The sequence below is a fragment of the Girardinichthys multiradiatus genome, chromosome X (genome assembly GCF_021462225.1).
Source record: "Girardinichthys multiradiatus isolate DD_20200921_A chromosome X, DD_fGirMul_XY1, whole genome shotgun sequence".
Classification (NCBI taxonomy): Eukaryota; Metazoa; Chordata; class Actinopteri; order Cyprinodontiformes; family Goodeidae; genus Girardinichthys; species Girardinichthys multiradiatus.
This window is the reverse complement of record NC_061817.1, coordinates 32636517-32662414: the sequence shown is the minus strand read 5'-3', so window position 1 is coordinate 32662414 and position 25898 is coordinate 32636517. Positions and strand designations below refer to the sequence as shown.

At 41.4% G+C, this 25898-nt stretch overlaps 1 protein-coding gene across 4 annotated transcripts in view; it reads right to left on the bottom strand.

Annotated features, from left to right (window-relative positions):
* Window positions 1-25898, bottom strand: part of LOC124862843 (MAGUK p55 subfamily member 3-like) — a 63369-nt gene that overhangs the window by 16527 nt on the left and 20944 nt on the right. For all 4 annotated transcript variants that reach the window (XM_047357007.1, XM_047357008.1, XM_047357010.1 and 1 more), the window contains 7 exons: window positions 6958-7018; window positions 6747-6865; window positions 5104-5181; window positions 4694-4774; window positions 4385-4522; window positions 4220-4301; window positions 1176-1261 (listed from right to left, as the gene is read on the bottom strand). In XM_047357007.1, the coding sequence (XP_047212963.1) occupies window positions 1176-1261; window positions 4220-4301; window positions 4385-4522; window positions 4694-4774; window positions 5104-5181; window positions 6747-6865; window positions 6958-6994 (621 nt within the window). In that variant the 5' untranslated portion in view covers window positions 6995-7018. The remainder of the gene's footprint in view (window positions 1-1175; window positions 1262-4219; window positions 4302-4384; window positions 4523-4693; window positions 4775-5103; window positions 5182-6746; window positions 6866-6957; window positions 7019-25898) is intronic.

Here is a 25898-nt window from a genome sequence, read left to right as displayed (position 1 = left end):
TTGGATTTAGATCCGGACTTTGACTGGACCATTTCAACATATTCTTTGATAATGCACCCCAGTTTCAAGTGTTTTGCAGTTTCTAAGCAGGTTTTCTTCCAAGATTGCTGTCTCCATTCATCTTTCCATTATCCCCTGACCAGCGTTCTTGAACCTTCAAAAGATAATCATCCCCACAGCATGATGCTGCCACCACTATGTTTTTCATAGAGAGGAAGGTGTGTTCAGGAGTGATATAGAGGGTTAGTTTTCTATTAGCCATAACATTTTATATTTTCTTCTCAGATTAACACTCTCCTTGGCGGGGCTGTCAATTAAGATCATATTTTGGTAGGGTTTCTGTTCTGCCCTCAATTTTAGGATAATAGATTGAACAGTGCTCCAATAAATGTTCAAAGTTTGGGACATTATTGAGTAACCTAACCCTGCCTTATATTTCTCCACAACCTTATTCTGTTCACTGTGTTTTATAGTCTTCAAGACATTGTTTGTTCACTAATGTTGTCAAACAAATCTCTGAGGCCTTCATGAAACAGCTGCATGTATACTGAGATTAAATCAGGTGTTTATTAATGGGGCTTCTACAGAAGCTTGGTTTCACTTTGGGTGTATCAGAATAAAGGGGGTTCAACACAAACGACACCATTCTTTTTAGAAATTTTGAAACATTGAAAATAATTTCCTCCCACTACACAATCACACAGTACTTTGAGTTGGTCTATCACATAAAATCCCAGTAAAAACACTGAATTTTGTACTCATAAAATTCAAGAGGTAAGAACAACTTTGCAGGGCAATGTAAAACTAAAGTTTATCTTATGCTTTATATATATCATGCACTAGGACGATGCAACTTTTAATTTTCACAAATGTGTGACAAGGTCTTAGTTAAAATGTCACCTGATTCCTGATTAACACTGTGTGTTATAGTGGATATCCCCAAAGAGATAAATTATGACATTTTGAAAATAAATTAAATAATTATTTAACATTTTTAACATTACCATTGAATTTTAAAACAAGTATTTTTTAGGTAAGTAATTTCATACTAATGTTTGTAATGAAAGCTGTTACTTCCTGCCTGAACATCCTTGGGGATCCTATCTAGGAACTTGGATTGTGCAACCACATATGAGACTGGCTTCAATCGTTCAGAGAAGGTGTGGTCTTCTCACCAACAGCTGACTGATCTCATCAGGCCTCTTGTGGATCACAGAAACTCCATTGACTTCCCTGAGTTCATCTCCTACATGGACCAAACCTATAAAAAAGGCGGAAATTAGTTTAAAAAATGTATTTCTTTGAAAAGAAAAAACAAAATTCCCAGGGACCGTCCGGGATCATCAGTGTTGTGTCTTAACAGCTGCCTGGTTGTCAGAGCAATAAGATCACATGAGATCTTTTGAGCTGCAGCCACAACAATGAAACCAAAGCGAAGAAAAGATCAATATTCCCTCAGGGCAAAGATGCTTAGAGCACACAATATTATAAGGTCACATGTATTATGAACATATTCACCAGGCAACAATCCTCAGCTCCTTAATTCACGCTGGTAACATTTTTTAATGATTTTATGCTGCAAGAATTCAGGAGGACATTAAAATTTCTTGGCTATAGCAACTAATTCGTTGATTTACCCAGCATGCACCTGCATGTGGCTGATATTTCATAAAGCTCTTCGCGAGTGTGTATTGTGTGATGGATTCTGACTCGGAGAGCTTTGTTTTTTTTAGCTACAACTGCAGCATCCTTCTCATTTTTCTCCTGCTGCAGCATCTCTCCACTCCTCTTGTTTTTCATCCCTTATATTTCTGCATATTTGTTATGAAATATTTTTTCTCCATCTCACTTGCTACAAAAACAGAAATGCAATGAAACCCATCTGCTGATCAGGAACATCTCTGGTCATTTTCCTGCCTGAAGGCTGTGCTATGTTACCTTAACACCCAGGATGAGACCCATAAGAAAAGCTTTTCTTTTGCATCTATATTTTACTTATTTCTGTTTTTTAGCAACAACAGTCAGTCTCAGTCTTTTCAAAGGAAGCATCTTTATCACAGAATGGGAGTTCTGTGTGGTAGAGGAACCTCCTCTGTGCTCTGTATTACCTTTTGGTAGCAACAGCTATTGTCTTTAATGGATCATCATTTTTAATGGGTAATACATAAATTGCATCATCAAGTATATGAAAATCTGAGCAACATTTTTGCCAACCATCCTTATAACGCACTCCTTTTAAATAGTCTTTTTAGGGAAACTGGCATACTACATAACAATTTACTAAATAAACGCTAAAACTACTAAGAAAACTGTTTTTATTTTTTTCTCCAATTGAGTTCTCATTTTCAGGCCCGATTCATTTTGCCAGATCTATTGAACTCAGTGAGGAAGTGACGGGGCTTAGAGTGCACATGACAGGAAAGGGACATTGAGAGGATTTGACAAACTAGGCAAAATAAACTTAGATCAATAACAGCTTAGATTACTGAACCTCAAGCACAGTCTTTTTCTATATCTTGAAAGTGTAACCTACACTTTTGAACAGCATGAATATATATTGTATCTGTGTTTGCAGATTTGTTATTTGACCACAAAACTTTACAGTTTCTGTGTCATTTCACCTGTTTAACAGCTACAAGGGTTGAACAATGAAACTGAAACACCTGGTTTTAGACCACAATAATTTATTAGTATGGTGTAGGGCCTCCTTTTGCAGCCAATACAGCATCAATTCGTCTTGGGAATGACATATACAAGTCCTGCACAGTGGTCAGAGGGATTTTAAGCCATTCTTCTTGCAGGATAGTGGCCAGGTCACTACGTGATACTGATGGAGGAAAACGTTTTCTGACTCGCTCCTCCAAAACACCCCAAAGTGTCTCAATAATATTTAGATCTGGTGACTGTGCAGGTCAGGGGAGATGTTCAACTTCACTTTCATGTTCATCAAACCAATCTTTCACCAGTCTTGCTGTGTGTATTGGTGCATTGTCATCCTGACACACGGCACCACCTTCAGGATACAATGTTTGAACCATTGGATGCACATGGTCCTCAAGAATGGTTCGGTAGTCCTTGGGAGTGACGCGCCCATCTAGCACAAGTATTGGGCCAAGGGAATTCCATGATATGGCAGCCCAAACCATCACTGATCCACCACCATGCTTCACTCTGGGCATGCAACAGTCTGGGTGGTACGCTTCTTTGGGGCTTCTCCACAGCGTAACTCTCCCGGATGTGGGGAAAACAGTAAAGGTGGACTCATCAGAGAACAATACATGTTTCACATTGTCCACAGCCCAAGATCTGCGCTCCTTGCACCATTGAAACCGACGTTTGGCATTGGCATGAGTGACCAAAGGTTTGGCTATAGCAGCCCGGCCGTGTATATTGACCCTGTGGAGCTCCTGACGGACAGTTCTGGTGGAAACAGGAGAGTTGAGGTGCACATTTAATTCCACCATGATTTGGGCAGCCGTGGTTTTATGTTTTTTGGATACAATCCGGGTTAGCACCCGAACATCCCTTTCAGACAGCTTCCTCTTGCGTCCACAGTTAATCCTGTTGGATGTGGTTCGTCCTTCTTGGTGGTATGCTGACATTACCCTGGATACCGTGGCTCTTGATACATCACAAAGACTTGCTATCTTGGTCACAGATGCGCCAGCAAGACGTGCACCAATAATTTGTCCTCTTTTGAACTCTGGTATGTCACCCATAATGTTGTGTGCATTTCAATATTTTGAGCAAAACTGTGCTCTTACCCTGCTAATTGAACCTTCACACTCTGCTCTTACTGGTTCAATGTGCAATCAATGAAGACTGGCTACCAGGCTGGTCCAATTTAGCCATGAAACCTCCCACACTAAAATGACAGGTGTTTCAGTTTCATTGTCCAACCCCTGTATATATAGATATATATTGCAGCACAAGTGGCCTTTATTTCTGTTACTTTTCCAACATAGGCAGACAGGAAATGAGGTGGAGAGACGGGGAGACATGCAGCACAGGTCTCAGGGTCAGGATTCGAACCCGGGCTGGCTGCGTCGAGGACTGAGGCCTCTGTATACGGATTGCGGACTATACCGCTACTCCACGCTCCATGCCCAAATTACTTACATTTCTAAATAAAATCAACTGTGTCTGTTGCCTTAGTTTCAAATGTAGAGTTTGTAGGTGGAGTTGTAAACCAAAGGGAGTACTTTAAAGCTTGATGTACCGCTTCGATCTGCAGCACCTCCTCTCATAATCCGGGCTACGATCACTGCTCCTGTTGTTTCATCTCGTCTGATCGTTGCTCCCTGACAAAGAGATACAATCGTCTACCAAAGGAAGCAAATTGCTCACTTTTCTCCTGCAGATTAGTTATCATGTTGCAACTCACCAGAGGCTCCTTGTTCTTCACTAGTCTGACAATCTTCACAGACTCCTCATCCAGCTCGTCCTCAAAATCATCAGGCAGCGGAGGCAACACAGGGTCAAAGTTCTTCTGAGCCACGGTGTCATGCACTGAGAGGACAGCCTGATGGGATTAAAAAATAGATTAAACTTCTAATACTCAGCTGCTGAAATGAACCAAAAGCAAGGTTCTTTTGAACCTGTTAAAAGCTCCAGATCATTACAAATGACGTTTCTAAAAATGGATGCACAGTTGGTGGGATAGGAAAACAAAAGCTGCTGAATGTGTGTTTACCTTCAGATGTGGTGACATCAGCAGGTGCAGCAGTTCCTTCTCCTCTGAGCTCATTGGTCCAGTCTGTAGCTCTTCTGCCACCTGAAAACCAGCAAAAACTTTAACGCAGTCTTTTAAAATGCATGTGAACACAGGTCATTTTCAGCTTACTGTGGAGTAATTACAGACAGACACACAGACAAACACATGGAAAGAGGAGTAGCAAATAGCTAAGGTCAGCACATTACTCCCACTGATGTGAGAAAGAGAGAAGCTGGATGTGAGGCTTCATTAGAGGAGAATCAGGATGACTCAGCACATTTGGCAACATTAAAATTCATTTTTTAAGGTTGCACTAGAAGCTAACTCACAGAGGCTGAAAGCTGTCTTCAAGTGGGTAATAATTTATGTCGTGTGTGAGGTGAGCTTACATCTTCAGCCAGAGAGGAGGCGCTGTGGAGGACCGGTGTGGGGCTTTGTCTCTCGTACTGTCTCAGTTTCTCATGTATCTGTGTAAAGAAATTTATTTTCATTTTTAGTGAGGCTTTGGGTTACTGATTGGATATGGCACAATGGTTAAAAAAATTATGTTACTTCACAAAACATCAATAATGGACAGGGCAACCAGATAAGGAGTATCCTTACCTGGGAAAGTTATTAAAAGAAAAATCTTTGACATGTTTTATGTGTCCTTTGGAAAAAAACTATTCCCCCCTTTTTCCACACTTTAAAAGCTCACAAGTCTAACTGGATAGCTCAAAGCTAAAAACACTCCACAAATAAAAATAAAGATTTCAGCACTTTATGCCTTTTTACTGGGAAGTTACTAAACTAAAATATTTTTGTGAAACCCTGGAAAAAAAAGCTATTCCACTGGCCACAGTTAGGGGACATCATAAGGCAAAAAATATAAATTTGAATGATCAGCCTAAGGAAATTTGCAACCCTGTGGGTCATTTTTCCTTCAAAGTTAATAAAAGTGCACCCCTTGGTAAAAACAATATTCTGCTGGTTTTTCAGAATTTTATAATTCCATAACCAAAAGGGTGATTGGAGGATGGACATTATCTATTCAGAAGAAAGAGCATTGGTAAAGGTAAGTATACACAAATGTTGGAGAACACATTTATTCAAACATGTAGGCCTACTTGTACAAAATATTTTAAAAAATACATTATGACTTTTACAGTTATTCACCCATTCAGATTCAAACATCAAATTGTTTAAAATTAAATTTACATTTACAGTTTATTTTAAACACAAACATTTCTCTAGTTCCTTTGGTATTAATTCATTTTCTAACTAACTGTTACAAATGTACTCTACAGAAAAACTAGACTAAATACATGCTATATTCCTACAACCAGTTTTGTTTGTTTTAGCCATTTTCATCTTGTTAGGGAACTTTTATTTGCTCTGCTTTAAGTTGTCTCAACTGCACTTTTCTAATTTAAAAACCACCATTTAAATTCAGCGAATGTGCGCTCACACTGCAACATTGAGTGCTATTTGGTGGGTAAATTGGTGCGTCCTTTGGCTATGTTTTGGGAACTGAATGATGCTTCAGACAATCTACACCTTCACTACTACAGATGAGGCCCCAACTCTGTCCCAGGTCTTCTCAGGTACCCAGACAACATAGCCCCCAGGATCACTGTGGTACTCAAGCTCCACCATGTTGAGAAGGTGGTTCTAATTTTAGCTTTGGAAAACATGTAGGATTTGGGGACCTCAAACTGCTAAATAAAGCATTTTTTTCTCTCTGTATATTTGTCTTTCACTGATGTAAATTTTACCCCCTAGGCCATACCTAACTGACCTCAAATTACGTTTTTATAGAAAGCTTTATGACGCAATGGAACAAATTAGCCGTGTGAAAACCAAAGTAACTTGCACTTTGAATCTATAAAGTTATATTACTTAGAACTGTGTTCCAGCAGGATCATACATGGAAAATAAACTTGCATCACAAAAAAAAACTTAATGGGGTGGCATTTTAGTCAGAAGCTAAAAAACATTGATATACCGTAATTATGTTTGTTTTTAGTAGGAACTCCTAAGAAGGATTTGTCACCTTCATGAGGTATCCCAAACTCCTCTCACTGAAGACGTCTTTCAGAAAGACCATGTCCTCTTTGTGGTTGGCATTGGGGCGCAACTGAGAGGTCAGCAGAGCCAGTGTTTCATGCAGCCCTGTGAAGGAAAAAAAAACATCATGGACATTAACCTGCAGTGAGCTTCCAGCCGTACAGACTCTGTTGACCATATATTCCAGCTGGTCATACCTGCTCCAGCTGTGAGAACCGGCATCGCTTCTTTCATGGGTCAGAGGTGAGGAGGGGAAATCTGTGAGGGGTAGAAGAAATTATACATCAACTTTTGTCTCATATTCAGTTTTTATATGTAATATTTCATTATGTCTTTATCCAAAAGCTGAAAAGATAATTATCCCAATCTGCAACAGAGACGTGTTTCTCAAAATAACTCTCATGTATCCTCTCCTTATAGGCTTTCCTTGCACCTTATCTGTGAAAGGGTAGCAGTAGATGCCTACAGATAAAAGTTGCTATTGGTACCATTAATCACAGCACCTCCCCCAAAGCCCTGTCAGCTTCACTTCAGAGTGTAGAGCTGCAGATACAAACCTACATATTCATGCTCATACCATAACAAACAACAAGATAAGTTACCATAACAATGCAGATGACACACAGCTATAACTTCTAACGTCACCAGGTGATTATGAAACCATGCAAACGCTGGGTAAATGCATAGAACAAATCAATGTGTGGATGTCCCATAATTTCCTTCGGGTGAAACAAAACTGAGGCACTAGTTTTTGGAGGAGTTAGTCATCAAGTCAGCGCACAGCTTCAGTTACTACAGCTAGAAACCAGTGATGAGGCTCGAAATCTGTGTAGTGATGGACTCAGACCGGAACCTTCATTCACATAAAGACAATTACTAAGTTGGACTTCAAGACAGAACATTTCCAGGATTAAAGGATTATTATCACAGCAGGATCTAGAAAACTCATCAATGTGTTTATCTTTAGTCAAATTGATAATTGCAACAGTTTCTTCACAGGTCTGCCTAGACAGTCAATCAGACAGCTGCAGCTGATCAGAACTAGAACTCACTAGAACTAAGTAGAGCACATCACCTTAGATCTAAGGTTCCTACACTCCCTGCATGTCAGAGAACAGACTTTAGAATACTTCTGTTAGTTTATAAATCACTGAATGACTTAGCACCAAAATACATTAAAATAAATACACAAAACACAAGTTGGACTCATCATGGCTCATTGGTGATGCGTTTTAGAACAAAACCAACTCACCTGGAGCAGCTTTATTTGTGGATCTAAGTCGCTACAGCCTTACCCATCAAAATGACAAGAAATAAAGCCTTGAAATATTTTATTTTATGTGTAATAAATCTACATAATATATAACATAGAAAGTACAACTGGATCAGCACTTCTGTGTTTTTTTTTGTGTCTGCCCTGTCCTCTCAACCCCCCAGTTGGTCAGTCACACAGCCAGGTTCTGGTTCTGCTGGAGGTTTCTTTCTGTTAAAAGGGAGTTTTCGCTACATGCATGCTCAGTATGAAGGATTGCTGTAAAGTCAACAAAACAATGCAAGTGACTGTCCACTGTCGCTACATGCTCATCCAGGAGGAGTGAATGCTGCAAGTCACTGACTCGATGTGATCTGCTGGGTTCCCTTAGATAGAAAACTTTTTAACCAGTTTAAATAAACTGAACTGTTTGATAACTAGGATCAATTTATCTGATATGACTGAATTTACTTCTTTTTTTTTTTACTTGTAAGGTGCCTTAAGATGACATTCCTTGTGAATTGGTAGCATATAAATTACCAGAAATGAGTCTTTTATGAAATAAGTAAAAACAAATGTGGAACGTTTTCATGAAATTCAAATGTTTTATTTAATTTTTTACATGGGCCTGTGGGTCATTTGATACAACATTTTGTGTAGTGACATAAACCAGGGGAGATGGTTATGGTTAACCTAAAAACATCAACATGGATATGCAGGACAGCATGTCAGGGTTTTCTGAATGAGGACAGGAAGATACTGCAACCACACCTACAGTTTCTATCCATCAGCAGTGTAAGCTGGTAAGTACAATGCAGCTGAAATTGGACATATTTACAGTAAATAAGGATTCTGCAATGAACTGAATGTTAATTTCAAGGTGACATTAACCATTTAAAATGTTTAAGGGGTGAAGAGGAATAAGTCTGCATTTTAGACAAACTGTCTTATTTCTATTTTCTTATTCTCCTTTTTTCTATCATTTCTATCTTTAGTTTTGTTTGTTTAAAATTATCTGGTTTGTTTCAGGTAATCCATGGCTATGTTCACACTATAAGTCTTACTGCACAATTCAATTTTTTTGCCTGAGTTTTTTGTTCTTCACTTTGAAAATAACGGATACATATCGAACTTGGCACCACAAATGAAAGTGGCCCAATTTCAATTTTTCAGGTGAAAAAAAAAATTTACAAATCTGATTTTGGTTGCGTTTGCCTGCTGTGTGAACATCGCTAAAATGGCCTGAAAACGCTAAGAAAGGAAAACTTCTTATGTTGGGCTCCTGAGGATTAAGACTAGTTATAGAGATATAATCAACGTTTCGTCCGTCTGTCAAAGATCCCATCACCAAGGTGGGAGTCAGAACATAGACAGACCAATAAATCAAGAGCTTTGCTTTTTGTCTCAGCTGTTTCTTCACCACGACAGACATGTATTGCAGGCATTACCACAGACAAGGCCCTTATCTGTCTATCCATCTCCCGCTTTCTTTGCATTAGAACCACCTTAGATTGAGAGAAACGTCTAAACTGTACAGAGATACGTAAAACTGGAGGTAAAAGGAGGGGCCTGCCTAGGGCACCATTAATGCACGAACTGCCCATGCGTCAAAGTGCACATTTGGTTTTATCCAAGTCAACTGACCTGAAGAAAGCATAAAGTTTTATATTGCAGAGAGCCTCCAATAATGCAACTGATTAATCAGACAATGAGGTGCATGTTTTGCATAAATCACGTTCAAATAAGTCTTTCATTACATTTTATTGTTTGACAAAATGGTTCAAGGAAAAATGAGTAAAAACATTCTGCAGCGGAACATTAAGGGTTTTTTATATTACGTGTAATTCAAATTGCATTGTTTAAGAGGATGGAGTTGGGTAAGGCTCCTTCTTCAACAGCCAAATTATCAGACGTTGCAATTCAGCCCCCAACTGTTGAATAACATACAGATTTGTGTGTCCCACTGAGTATTTCAGTACTTCAGTGTTTTATGAATTTTAGAGTTTGGGAATCTCGTTTTTAATCAATGATTAGAAGTACTCTCTATGAGAATCATCATCTAATCATAGCTTCAATCACCACTTAAAACGTCTAAAGCTCGAAGAAAACAAATTGAGACAAAAAATTTTCATTATTGTAAATTTAATGAGCTGGAATCTGGGGTTCAAAGAGGTTTCTGAATAATTAAAGTGTAAATGGATGTGTTTTCTTTGAACAATCCAAACAGCGCCATAGCTCATACTGCTGCTGTGTAGTTCACTCTGGGACAAAGACATCATCAACACCGCTGCCACATTAGTGTGATGAGGTCACCAGGGGAACAATAAATGAAACCAATGGATGGAACCTATATGTGGATAAATTAAAAACAGGGGCTCATTAAAACTACATCTTAAAATGAGGCTTTGGAAGGTATTTTTTGTGGCCTTAAATATCTTTGTAATGAAATACTCCAAAAGTCACAATAAAAGCATTTTCACAGGTAAACTAATTATTTCTCACATGTAATGTTTATTGTTATAAAAAAAAACTAAACTAGTATCTTCAAATTAATCATATTCATTTCATATGAAATGGGAGGATCACTATAGTATAATTTTCAAAGGTTTAAGGTCGTTTTATGTCATTTGTAGGAAGTGTCTCTTTAAAAAAGGAAAAATAAAAACAAGCACACACAACCTTCCTGAATATAGCACTATGCTACCCTGTAAACTACTGCTTCATATTTGCAAAGGGTGTCATCTTTTCCTATACTTTTTTTTTCCCCAGTCACATTGTACAATTGTAGTAATTTGTGGAATGGCTGCTGTTAAAGGTTTATAGTTTTTATTATATTTTATACAAGAGCGGTGGATGAACATGTCAACCATATTACCGATATAAACATTACAGAGTTTTTCGGTGCAGACAAAAAAATTATTGCCTAAAATGAAAATAGTCAACGAATCAACAATACGATATACTTCATTAGTTTATATTTTATTAGCTGGAATACAATTCAATAAATCATCTATGATGTCTTCCTGCAGTCTAACACTTTTCTCCTGATCATCATCGCTTCTTCCCAGCTGACCCAATGGGGGACTGTTAAGGAATGCATACATGGTCTACCACTGCTTTATTGGGTTGAACATCAATGCAGTAAATAAGAATGGATTTTAAAATATCACAATATATTGTATATCAATACAAAGCCCAGATATATAGAGATTTTCATTTTAGGTCATATTACCTAGCCCTACCATGCGGGCTGCTACAAGTTTCAGTTGTGCTGGAAGTTTTCACTTTACAGCTGTCACTACTATCTTAGTCAGTGAACTCACAATCAATGTTGGTATTTAACTGCTTTTGAGGTGGGCAGTGACACTTCCTTGTGTTGGACCACTTGTTTGCTGAATATTGGACCATTTGCATGTTGCTGGACGCTACCAGACCTTCTGGCCATTTTGTATCCCAGGACAGTCCTTACTACAAATCCCAGCGGCCATTGCGACTGATATGATGGGGCCGTCCCAAGTCTGACGTCACAGGAGGTAATATAAGAAGGTGAACGCTTTAATCCATTGCCTTCAGCTTGGGACCTCAACACGGTTACCACGCAACTGAAGCATCTCGCTGGAGAAGAAGACGTCCCACGTGGATCCTTCATTTATTCTCCTTCGTTGGCCAAGAAAAATTCATGAAAGAGGTTTCTGGAATGAGAAGGCCAGAAATTTCACTTTGCCGATCGAAGACGTGAGTTTAACACATAACCCCGGAGTTTCAAGGAGACACAACTTTCCCTCCTTGTTTTGTACTAGTCAACTGCTGACGGTCAGATCATATTTTTCCTTTTCGCCAAGGAGGCCAAAAGACGGAGATTCACCACTTTCTTGGAGTATCCGTGGACACGTGGAACCCTTCACCCCCCCTCCTTTGTTTTCTCTCTCACTCGCTGCCCCAAAAGGAAGACTTCAACAAGTAAAATCCACCCTTTTATTTTCATTTCTTTATTAGGAATAGCTTGGGCAGGATAGAGGAGGCTTTAGTGCGATGTAGAATCGCCACTTAGAGTCTAATGTGTTCTGAATTGTATGTGCATGCCATTGTTCTTTTGAAACGTGATTACTGTTGTTTTCTGAGGCCGCCGAGTCACAAGATTGTGCTTTCACCGTGTAAACACCTGAGAGCAGGTGCGCTGTGAAACTGGACTGCTATTATAACCTTATGGTGAAAATCAACCATTTTCTCTGTCTTTGACCTTCCTGCTTACTGGCTTGCCGCCAAAAGTTGTATTATCCTTTGTCCTTGGGGTTTACAACCTTGCTGGGGGGAAAGTTTATGACTGCCTGCATCTCACTGAGCTACACTTTCTGGCGGGCTGCGCTCCCAAAGCTTCGTTCAACACCATATTCCCCTGTCATATTATCACTTTTGCCATAACTGCTGGTTTAATCCATACACACCCACTGCTGCCATCACACATTGCCTGGTAGAAACAGAGGCTGGGGACTCGGGGTTGGACTCTTTCATCACCCAGGCTGAAGTCACCGAGGTGGTTAAAAAGCTCCGCGGTGGCAAGGCTTCGGGGTTGGATGAGATCCGCCCTGAGTACCTCAAGTCTTTGGATGTTGTGGGGCTGTCATGGTTGACACGCCTCTTCAACATTGCGTGGCGGACGGGGACAGTGCCTTTGGATTGGCAGACTGGGGTGGTGGTCCCCCTTCATAAGAAGGGTGACCGGAGGGTGTGTTCCAACTACAGGGGTATCACACTCCTCAGCCTCCCTGGTAAGGCCTACGCCAGGGTATTGGAGAGGAGAGCCCGGCCGATAGTCGAACCTCGGCTTCAGGAGGAGCAGTGTGGTTTTTGTCCCGGGCGTGGAACACTGGACCAGCTCTATACCCTCTACAGGGTGCTCGAGGGTTCATGGGAGTTTGCCCAACCGGTTCACATGTGTTTTGTGGACCTGGAGAAGGCATTCGACTGTGTCCCTCGTGATGCCCTGTGGGGAGTGCTCCAGGAGTATGGAATTGGGGGCCCTTTACTAGGGGCCATCCGGTCCCTGTACGAGCGGAGCAGGAGTTTGGTCCGCATTGCCGGCACTAAGTCGGACCTGTTCGCAGTGCATGTTGGACTCCGGCAGGGCTGGACTCCGGCAGGGCTGCCCATTGTCACCGGTCCTGTTCATAACTTTTATGGACAGGATTTCTAGACGCAGCCAAGGGCCAGAGGAGGTCTGGTCTGGGGACCAGTGGATTTCGTCTCTTCTTTTTGCAGATGACGTGGTCCTGCTGGCCACCTCTAGCCAAGACCTACAGCATGCGCTGTGGCGGTTCGCAGCCGAGTGTGAAGCGGCTGGGATGAGGATCAGCTCCTCCAAGTCCGAGGCCATGGTACTCGACCGGAAAAGGGTGGCTTGTCCTCTTCAGGTTGGAGGGGAGTTCCTGCCTCAAGTGGAGGAGTTTAAGTATCTCGGGGTCTTGTTCACGAGTGAGGGAAGAATGCGGGAGATCGACAGACAGATCGGTGCGGCTGCCACAGTAATGGGGGCGCTGTGCCAGTGCGTTGTGGTGAAGAGAGAGCTGAGCCGAAAAGCAAAGCTCTCAATTTACTGGTCGGTCTACGTTCCTACCTTCACCGATGGCCATGAACTTTGGGTCATGACCGAAAGAACGAGATCCCGGATACAAGCGGCTGAAATGAGTTTCCTCCGTAGGGTGGCCGGGCACTCCCTTAGAGATAGGGTGAGGAGCTCGGCCATCCGGGAGGGGCTCGGAGTAGAGCCGCTGCTCCTCCACATCGAGAGGAGCCAGTTGAGGTGGCTCGGGCATCTATACCGGATGCCTCCTGGACGCCTTCCTCGGGAGGTGTTCCAGGCACGTCCCACCGGGAGAAGGCCCAGGACACGCTGGAGGGACTATGTCTCTCGGCTGGCCTGGGAACGCCTTGGGCTCCCCCTGGAGGAACTGGAGGAGGTGTCTGGAGAGAGGGACGTCTGGGCGTCTCTGTTGAGTCTGCTGCCCCCGCGGCCCGGTCCCGGATAAGCGGAAGACGACGAGACGAGACGAGCCCGGCCGATAGTCGAACCCCGGCTTCAGGAGGAGCAGTGTGGTTTTTGTCCCGGCCGTGGGACACCGGACCAGCTCTATACCCTCTACAGGGTACTCGAGGGTTCATGGGAGTTTGCCCAACCGGTCCACATGTGTTTTGTGGACCTGGAGAAAGCATTCGACTGTGTCCCTCGTGATGCCCTGTGGGGGGTGCTCCAGGAGTATGGATTCGGTGGCTCTTTACAATGGGCCATCCGGTCTCTGTACAAGCGGAGCAGGAGTTTGGTTCGCATTGCCGGCACTAAGTCGGACCTGTTCCCGGTGCATGTTGGACTCCGGCAGGGCTGCCCTTTGTCACCGGTCCTGTTCATAACTTTTATGGACAGGATTTCTAGGCGCAGCCAAGGGCCGGAGGGGGTCTGGTTTGGGAACCAGAGGATTTCATCTCTTCTTTTTGCAGATGACGTGGTCCTGCTGGCCCCATCTAGCCAAGACCTACAGCATGCACTGGGGCGGTTCGCAGCCGAGTGTGAAGCGGCTGGGATGAAGATCAGCTCCTCCAAGTCCGAGGCCATGGTTCTCAACCGGAAAAGGGTGGCTTGTCCTCTTCAGGTTGGAGGGGAGTTCCTGCCTCAAGTGGAGGAGTTTAAGTATCTCGGGGTCTTGTTCACGAGTGAGGGAAGAATGAAGCGGGAGATCGACAGACTGATCGGTGCGGCTGCCACAGTAATGGGGGCGCTGTGCCGGTCCGTTGTGGTGAAGAGAGATCTGAGCCGAAAAGCAAAGCTCTCGATTTACCGGTCGGTCTACATTCCTATCCTCAACTATGGCCATGAACTTTGGGTCATAACCGAAAGAACAAGATCCCGGATACAAGCGGCTGAAATGAGCTTTCTCCGTAGGGTGGCCGGGCACTCCCTTAGAGATAGGGTGAGGAGCTCGGCCATCCGGGAGGGGCTCGGAGTAGAGCCGCTGCTTCTCCACATCGAGAGGAGCCAGTTGAGGTGGCTCGGGCATCTATACCGGATGCCTCCTGGACGCCTTCCTCGGGAGGTGTTCCAGGCACGTCCCACCGGGAGGAGGCCCAGGGGACGGCCCAGGACACGCTGGAGGGACTATGTCTCTCGGCTGGCCTGGGAACGCCTTGGGCTCCACCCGGATGAGCTGGAGGAGGTGTCTGGGGAGAGGGACGTCTGGGCGTCTCTGCTGAGTCTGCTGCCCCCGCGACCCGGTCCCGGATAAAGCGGAAGACGATGAGTACGAGTACAAGTACCCACTGCTGTTTTGCTTTATTTTGTTTAGTTAGATATTTTACCCTTCTGTGTAGAACTTTGCATGTTTGATTAGGTGAAGATTATTGAATCGGAATAGCCAGGGAGATCAGGCTGTTGATTTAATAAATATTCACGTAGATAAAGAGAAGTCGTTTGTGTTTATTTTGTGCAAGAGTGATTTGTCAGTCAAAATAAGGTTAAAGTTCCCCACGTTTCGGCAGAAACGGTTGATTAAACAGTCACATCTCTGGTAATAGTTATCAATTATTACCGAGTATTTAATGGTTGTAATTATCAAAGGCATTGAGCCACAATTACAGCACCAGAAGACATCTCTGGTTTCGATTCATAAATGAGGATTTTTGGTTAAGAAATTAATTTTCTCAAATTATGATTTTTAATTATAATTATTGATAAATATTAGTCAGTCATTTTCTACCGCTTATTCCATAGTGGGTCGCAGGGAAGCTGGTGCCTATCTCCAGCAGTCTATGGGCGAGAGGCAGGGTACACCCTGGACAGGTCGCCAGTCTATCGCAGGGCAACACACAAACAACCAAGCACACTCATTCATACACATAAGGGCAATTTAGAGTGACCAATTAACAGGCATGTCTTTGGACTGTGGGAGGAAGCCGGAGTACCCGGTGAAAACCCACGCCTACACAGGGAGAACATGCAAACTCCATGCAGAAAGACCACCGGCTGGGAATCGAACTCAGGACCTTCTTGCTGCAAGGCAACAGTGCTACCAACTGCACCACCGTGCAGCCCCTGATAAATATAAATTAATCAATAATCACAATCCCAACACTTGCCGAATTTCTTTCTTCTGCTGATGCACATTTTATGCAAAATCCTAAAGTTTATTCCAATAATGGCGGAGCTAGGGAGGGGTGTGCGGAGGATTGATTCAGCCAGCAGACTCAACGAACGTAACTTTACATAGGAACACAGAAATAGTTTTGCTTAAAAAAAAAAAAAAAACAAATTCCAACAATCATCTGTTGTGAAATTGCAGAATATCAATATCTGTTAAAACAGCAAGAACTTTTATTAATATTTTGATTTTGAGTGTATTGAAATTGTTGAAGTTAGCTTAAACAGGTGTTGTACCTCTGCCTAGCTGATGGCTTCCATCACTCTGAGGACATAATAAATTCCTGAAAAGCTCACAGTGATATATCCTTCTACTACAGGCAGGGGAACTATTACTTTTAATAACTTTGCAGAACCTCACCTCAAAAAATCCAAACAAACCGTATTAAAAATGTGTGTATTATGCCTAAACGTCTGTGGAAGGAAACAGGCAAATTTAAACCAACTAACAATTCTGCAAGAAGGGTGGGCAAATATCCAGCCAGAACAATGTGAGAAGGTTGTTCATGGCAAACAAAGTGTGGCTGAGTTGCAACTGGGGCCGTATGTATATATTTGAGCCTGTACATATAAGTTTAACCATGCGTTATGTCCAACAATGATTTTTATAACAATGGGTAAATGCGAACCTCTAACTAGAACATATGTAGCTTGCCCAGTTTGTCCCATGGCTTGGCTGAAAGTTGTCATCTAACCGTTCAGGTTTAACGCATTAGCTGCCAGTAATGTCACCGCATTCCAGGTTACGTTTGTATCACAACATCTGATTCATTCTTGAGGTAATATGCATCATATTTCTTTAAGTGCCTTCAAATCCTCATGCTTGCACAAACAAAACAAAAACCTCACTAATGTTCACTTAAGATATACATTTTGAAATGTATGTTTACCAATATGCATGATGTTCTCCCTCCTCGGCTATTACTAATCTTTGTAATCATGCAGGATTCAGTCCAGATTACTCTTACTAAAAGGAAGCTTTAACAAGCCCCAGATCCATGCTCTGTCACATCAGCATAACTACCACCATCAAAGCAACAGACGTCACTGATCCAGAAATAAAACTAAGAGATGATGCTTTTTGCATTTTGTCCCCATCAAAAATGATGCTCTTGCCTCAAATCTAGTTAAAAGCTTATCTGCAGCTCACGCAGACACGAGAAAGCTCAGAAGTCCAATGATTAGATAACAGTCTTTATCAAGCGTCAGGACTTCTCTGAAAACATTTAGCTAAAATGCAGATTTATCACCAGCTACATCCATTTCTCTGACATTTTCACTCCATTTTACAGGCCTCTATTCACTAAACTACTTCTGAATTTAAATCTCAGTGGATAAAGAGGTTATTTTTCTAATGGTTTAACTTCATTCTGATGTGGAGAAATAAGTATTAACTACCAAACCGTCTGGTTTTATGTTTTACTTTGAAAACGTTTTTAGGTTTTAAAACCTTTTCCTTTTATTTGGAAGCTGAAGTACTTAATGGATTCATCTATTATGTTTGAGATTAAATATTAAATGCATTATCCAAATTTGAACAAAACTAGGGCCATACTGTAGAGAAAGTATCATTATTTTAATAATGTGAGAAAACACTGTGCAAAAGGTTTAAATCACCCCTAATTTCCTATACTCAGCTTTTAATGAAGCGAACTTTGTTCCAGTCTGGAAAAGTGTTCTTGATCAATAAGTTCCAGGTTTTCTGAAGGTCTTGCAATGTTTTTTTCATTTGATCCTGGATGTTTTTATTCACTTCTCTCCAGTCTACCTGACCAGAACATAATAAACATTGTCAGTTTGCTTTGTGCTGCTGATAAAGTGTCTGAGGTCTTGTCTTTGCAAAACAAAAACAAAAATCCAGTGACCCAACAGAGGGATAATTTGGTTGATCAGTTATCAGAATCAGCTTTATTGCCAAGTTCTTACATACAACAAACAAGGAATTTGACTCCGGTACACTTTGCTCTCTGGGTTTCTTTTTTTTTTTTTTTTGCGTTATAAGATATATTCTGCATATATCTTTATGTCCTTAAATACATATATACAATATTCACATATACAATGTTGGGACCATCCATTTTGGTCGCACATTTTGACATGCGCAGCTCAACAGACGTCGCAGCTCTGACGTCACTGGGAGTATAAACCAGCTGAGATGGAGAGTTTTATTGCCATTTCAGCGTGTCTCGGAGGCGCATATCTGGAGAGACAAAAACTCACAGGCCATTCCTGGAAGAGCTTGAAAGCTGTAAATCTGTCTGATACAAGAAGGTCATCAAGTTTATTCATGCCGATCGAAGACCGCGCCGAAGCCCGACGCAGGTGAAACCCCACAGAGGTTCTATTTCCAAGGAGATGAGTTTCCTCCTTGTTATTCAGTCGATTAAATGGTTCTTCATCTTTTCCCGTCCTGGACGGATGAGAAATTACCGTTCTTTTTTTTTTTCTTAATTTGATCACGGACGCGTGGTCCCCCCTCCCCTCATTTTCCGTCAGACCTGATCCCTCGTCAACCGGTGGAGAGAAAAAATCAACATCAAAGTAATTTCGGTCCTTTCATATTAAACCGGATAAGTGCATTTAGAGGTCTGGGCAGGATGAGGCATAGTGAAGGTGATGTAGAATCAGTCAGTAGTTAATCCAAGTTATCAAGTTGTTGCATGCAATACTGATTGAAGTGTTTTATTCTGAGCTGTGTTTTGATTTGGTGCGCAAACGGTGCTGAATTGTGCATGGTTCATGTTTTGTCCAGCTGATCTCAAATCAGCCAGGAGTTAGAAATTGGACTTTTAAAAGTTTTCATTCAAAGCAACTGCTTTGAATGACTGGGCCTCGTGGTCTGACCACTCTTTTGTTCCAGTTTTTATTACAAGAGATTTTCCACTGAGTTCCCGCCTCAGAGTTTTATGACCCTTTGTCCGAGATTTTGTGCGATCATCTGATAGTGGCTAAGAGCACCCAGCTCACCGTTTTATCAGCTGACCGCTGGAATCGAGACATCAACACACCAGGAGGACTTCTCTTTCCATTTAACCCAAATTACACATACGCATATATATTTTTCTTTTATTATTATTGTTAGGTAGTCATTTTTATTCCTTTTGTGTAGAACGGTGCTTGTTAGTTAGGTGAAGGTTTTTGGACCAGAATAATGATATATCAGGATTATTTGGCTTCAATAAATCTTCATATATATATAATTAAGAGAAGTGTTTGTCTTTATTTCGTGCAAGAGTGATTTATCTGTCAGAACAAGGTCGAAGATCCTCCATCTTCGGTGAAGTGGTTGAATAAACAGTGACAGTTGGTGGTTTTGGTTAATAATTTGTAATTATTAAAGACCTTTGAGCCAATAATCACAACACCAGAGGACATCTCTGATTTCTATTCGTAAGTAATGATTTTTGGTTAAGAAATATTTTTTTTTTTTCTCAAGCAATCTGCACACTGGAGGTGCACACTCTGGCTGTCTTAAGGAGAGGGCGGAGCCCGTCTGCTAAGAGGAGTGTGGCTGTGTTGTGCCTCAGATAAAAGGGGATCTTCTTGGTACACACACACTTGTCATACAGCTCTCTACCAGTTGATAATTTCCTTAGCCAGAATGCTAGAAGCATTTCTGGTATGAACATGGATTCCAGGTGTACACCTTCCACCACTTTGGGGTTGTAAGTTTTCACACCTGGGTTCTTTAAAGAGCAAAGAAATGATGCTAACCCGGATTTAGGATTTTATCATTTGACTAAGACTTAGGAAAATCAACTTTATACCAGTTTCTTTTTTTGAAATAAAAGAATAAAGACAATGGAGCCTGAGGAATGGAACACTTTGATGAGAATGTAACGTTTAAAAAGGTAATTTATGTAGATGACAAAAGAAGCACATTTATCTGGCCCAAAGTAAACATCTCTGAGTTTAAGAAAAACGTTTGTCAGCAAAAATTCAGATTAGGTTTTTTTCTAAATACCTCAAAATGTGTCATTATTTGCTTCAGCAAAATGGTTTTTCATCAGGCCTAAACTCTGTTTCTCCCTGTCCTTCATTCAGCTTCTAACAAAAATAAAAAGTAAAATTATTGCAAACCTTTTTTGTTTGATTCACAATAATTCACATTCAGTCTAAAACCAGTCGAGACAGAGAACTGGTACAATATGTCCTGTATTATTTTAATTTTAAATTACCTATAAATTGTTTTATTGAAATCTAAATATTTTGGATTTGGGCTAAAGCCCCCAATGTTTTGAGACCCTAAAAACGCCCCTGGTTTAGAATGAAATAATCTAAAAAATTTTTGTTTTATGACGTTTGGTTTTGCTTATGTTGAAAACTCCACCATTTTAGTGCTAGCAGATTATCCGCTCAGCACATGTGCTCAGTTTGTGTGTTCTGTGTTTGCATTTTTTTTTTTTTTTACAGTTAAGACAAACTTTATTTGAAGGGTGATTTTAAACACAGAAGATAGGCCATGTTGGACCACTTGTTTGCTGAGTATTGGATTATCTGCACGTTGTTGGACGTCACTGTGCCCCTCCAATGGCATCGGCCATTTTGTACCCAGGACAGCCCGCTCCTACATATCCCATCGAGCATTGCGACTGATATGACTGGGCCTCCCAAGTCTGACGTCACAGGACGCTATATAGGAAGGCGCTCATTTTTGAAAACTCGCCTTCTGCTAGGACCGGACTAGTAATCGAAGTGCGCCACTTCAAGAGGGGAGATCTTTGCGGAGATCTTTGCAGAGTTCATTCATTCTCTCTCGTTGGACAACGAACAATTCATAACTGAGGTTTTTGGACTAAGAAGGCCAGAGATTTCACTTTGCCGATCGAAGACGTGAGTTGAACACGTAACTGAGAACACGGAGTTTCGGAGAGACGAACCGCTATCGTGTTTCATTTCCAAGTCGACTTTGATGGTCAGATCATATTTTTCCTTTTTGTCAAGAAGACCAAAGGACGAAGACTGACCGCTTTCCCTGAAGTTGATTGTGGACGCACAATTAACTTACCCTCACTTTTCCTCGCTCGAATTCCCTCGCTCAGGAAGAAGACGACACCAAGTAAAACCCATCTTTTATTTAATCTTTTATTTCTTTATTAGAAGGCCTGGGCAGGGTCAGAGGTTGTAGAAGCGATCAGAATCGCTGGTTAGGATCTCATGTGTTCTGAATAATATGTGCATGTAACCTTGCTTATTGAAACTTTGATGTGTTATGTTGATATCGGGATCCGCCGCGGTCCTGGAGCTGCTTGTGTTTACTATCTGAGAGTCAACGCGGGCGCGTTGTAAGACTGGACTGTTAAAACGACCTCATGGTAAAATTCTCCATTTCCCTTTTGTCTTCAATCTCACTGTGCTAGCTTGCTTGAAACGGTCGATTAAACAGTGACATCTCCGGCAATAGTTATTAATTATTACGGAGTATTTAACGGTTGTAATTGTCAAAGGCGCTGAGCCGCAATTACAACACCAGAAACATCTCTGGTCTCAATTCATAAATGAGGATTTTTGGTTAAGAAATTGATTTTGTCAGATTATGATTTGTAATTATAATTATTGATCAAGATTAATCAATCAATAATCATAAACCCAACAGCCATTATGTGCCATCCACGCTTATGCATTTTAACCCTTTTATTAATGGTATTTTAAAGGTATGTGTTTGATTTTGATGATAAGCTATAAGCTTCTCTTGTTAGCTTTAACTGCTAAGAACACGTGTTGGCCTGCTAAGATCATTTACCCAAAAAGGTTGTTAGTTTTCAATCTAGTAAAATAATATTTACCTAAATATTATTTTATTAAACTTGATAACTAAGTAAAATTTCTCATAGATTTGGTTCTTTTTCAAAATAAATTTTCTTTAAATATTATTTTAATAAATAAAGGCAGCTAATTAAACACAGTTGAGAATTGGTCACCCAGAAGGTTAGTTTTATTCAGCAGATCATTCTTAAAATATTATTTTATTAAAATAATATTTTATTGGATCTTGCATTGTGAATGGTTGTCTAAAGGTATGCCAATTATTGCCTAAGTTAGTTCCAAGACTAACTTAACTTCACTTCCAGGTTCTTCAAGATAATCCTTGGTCCTCAAACATAAATAACATTGCATGGTAATGTTGCATCACTCTTTTGGTCATGATTCTCAATCATCTTTGATCAACTTGTTTATATTGTACATAACCTATTAGTCTTCCTTATTCTTTCATTCTGCTTGGTAGTTTAGTTGGATTGTTTTAGCATAGTAAAGAGTTTGTTGATTGAAATATGTTTGACTTTGAGTTGATTTACAGGTCCTTCTCAAAAAATTAGCATATTGTGATAAAGTTCATTATTTTCTATAATGTAATGATGAAAATTTAACATTCATATATTTTAGATTCATTGCACACTAACTGAAATATTTCAGGTCTTTTATTGTCTTAATACGGATGATTGTGGCATACAGCTCATGAAAACCCAAAATTCCTATCTCACAAAATTAGCATATTTAATCCGACCAATAAAAGAAAAGTGTTTTTAATACAAAAAACGTCAACCTTCAAATAATCATGTACAGTTATGCACTCAATACTTGGTCGGGAATCCTTTGGCAGAAATGACTGCTTCAATGCGGCGTGGCATGGAGGCAATCAGCCTGTGGCACTGCTGAGGTCTTATGGAGGCCCAGGATGCTTCGATAGCGGCCTTTAGCTCATCCAGAGTGTTGGGTCTTGAGTCTCTCAACGTTCTCTTCACAATATCCCACAGATTCTCTATGGGGTTCAGGTCAGGAGAGTTGGCAGGCCAATTGAGCACAGTGATACCATGGTCAGTAAACCATTTACCAGTGGTTTTGGCAATGTGAGCAGGTGCCAGGTCGTGCTGAAAAATGAAATCTTCATCTCCATAAAGCTTTTCAGCAGATGGAAGCATGAAGTGCTCCAAAATCTCCTGATAGCTAGCTGCATTGACCCTGCCCTTGATAAAACACAGTGGACCAACACCAGCAGCTGACACGGCACCCCAGACCATCACTGACTGTGGGTACTTGACACTGGACTTCTGGCATTTTGGCATTTCCTTCTCCCCAGTCTTCCTCCAGACTCTGGCACCTTGATTTCCGAATGACATGCAGAATTTGCTTTCATCCGTAAAAAGTACTTTGGACCACTGAGCAACAGTCCAGTGCTGCTTCTTTGTAGCCCAGGTCTGGGGAATGTGGCACCTGTAGCCCATTTCCTGCACACGCCTGTGCACGGTGGCTCTGGATGTTTCTACTCCAGACTCAGTCCACTGCTTCCGCAGGTCCCCCAAGGTCTGGAATCGGCCCTTCTCCACAATCTTCCTCAGGGTCCGGTCACCTCTTCTCGTTGTGCAGCGTTTTCTGCCACACTTTTTCCTTCCCACAGACTTCCCACTGAGGTGCCTTGATACAGAACTCTGGGAACAGCCTATTCGTTCAGAAATGTCTTTCTGTGTCTTACCCTCTTGCTTGAGGGTGTCAATAGTGGCCTTCTGGACAGCAGTCAGGTCGGCAGTCTTACCCATGATTGGGGTTTTGAGTGATGAACCAGGCTGGGAGTTTTAAAGGCCTCAGGAATCTTTTGCAGGTGTTTAGAGTTAACTTGTTGATTCAGATGATTAGGTTCATAGCTCGTTTAGAGACCCTTTTAATGATATGCTAATTTTGTGAGATAGGAATTTTGGGTTTTCATGAGCTGTATGCCAAAATCATCCGTATTAAGACAATAAAAGACCTGAAATATTTCAGTTAGTGTGCAATGAATCTAAAATATATGAATGTTAAATTTTCATCATGACATTATGGAAAATAATGAACTTTATCACAATATGCTAATATTTTGAGAAGGACCTGTATTTTTGTATTTTAAGAAATTGTGTGAATTCATTCCATGTATGTGCAGAGTTTATGTGTTCAATAATGTCAGAGCTGGTCTCATCCCTTTCAATTTTGTCCTAATACCACTGCCTTACTGGGCTGGTATTCACAGGACAACCCTTGACAGAATGAAATATTATTTAATAAAATATTCAAATATTAATATTAAATATTAAATAATATATTCATATTCATAATTACAACAGTTTTCTCTGCAAGTCCACCATCATCTCCACAGTCTTGAGTGGGTTAAGCTCCAGGTGGTTCTGACCACACCAGTGTACCAGCGGATCCACTTCCCGTATGTATGCAGACTCATCACTGTCCTGGATCAGACCAGTAACAGTGAAGGTAAGTAAGATAAGGTTATTTTTTTATATAGCGCCTTTCAGCAACGAGACACTCAAATCGCTGTACATACACTTACAATACAACCACAAAGCAAATAAACACAGATAGACACAGAAAAACAAATCAAATGATAAAATCAAACAACAGAGGTAATTTAAAAAAGTAAAATAAAATAAAATAAAGAGAATAGAATGACTGACAAGAAAATGAAAGGAAAATTGGACTGAAAATGCAACTATCCCAAGCCTAAATGGCACAGTCAAAGGCCACTCTAAACAAATAAGTTTTTAATCTTGATTTAAAGCAACTTAGGGTTTTGGCGCTTTTACAGTTTTCTGGCAGTTTAGTGGAGCATAAGGACTAAAAGCTGCTTCTCCATGTTTAGTTCTGGTTTTGGGTATGCAGAGTAGATTTGAGCCAGACGACCTGAGAGGTCTGGGTGGTTGATACACTAACAACAAGTCTGTAATGTATTTTGGTGTTAAGCCATTCAGTGATTTATAGACTAACAGAAATATTTTAAAGTCTATTCTCTGAGCTACAGGGAGCCAGTGTAGGGACTTTAGAACCGGGGTGATGTGCTCCACTTTCTTAGTTCTATTGAGGACGCGGGCAGCAGCGTTCTGGATCAACTGCAGATGTCTGATTGACTTTTTAGGCAGACCTGTGAAGACGGTGCCATCTCCAAACTTCAGGAGTTTCACAGATGGGTCCGCTGAGGTGCAGTCATTTGTGTAGAGGGGGAAGAGCAGTGAGGAGAGAACACACCACTCGGGGATGCCGTGCTGATGGTTCTTGTGCGGAAGAAGTTGCTCCCTAGCCTCACCTGCTGCTACCGGTCCTTCAGGAAGCTGATGATCCACTGACAGGCGGAGGCCAGGACTTTGAGCTGGTTGAGCTTCTGGTGGAGGATGTCTGAGTTGATAGTGTTGAAGGCTGAGCTGAAGTTCACAAACAGGATCCTGGCTTACATCCCTGGGTGGTCGAGGTGTTGAAGGATGAAGTGCAGTCCCAAGTTGATTGCATCATCTGCCAACCTGTTTGCCCGGTAGGCAAACTGCAAGGGGTCCAGCAGGGGGCTTGTGATGTCCTTCAGGTACTTCAACACCAGTCGTTCAAAGGATTTCATGACCACAGACGTCAGGGCGACAGGCCTGTAGTCATTTAATCTTGTGATGGTGTGTTTCTTGGTTACTGGGATGATGGTGGAGCATTTGAAACAGGAGGGAACCTCACACAGCTCCAGTGACTTGTTGAAGATCTCAATGAAGATAGGTGCCAGGTCAGCGCAGACTTTCAGGCATGATGGGGAGACATTATCAGGTCCTGGGGCCTTCTTTGTTTTCAGGCGCTAAAAGAACGTATTTACCTGGAATGGCTTCTGTAGGCAGGTTTTTTAAACCATTCCAAACAGCAGAAGCATCTCCATGTAAGAAGCTTTTCTTCAGAGTCTCACTGTAGCT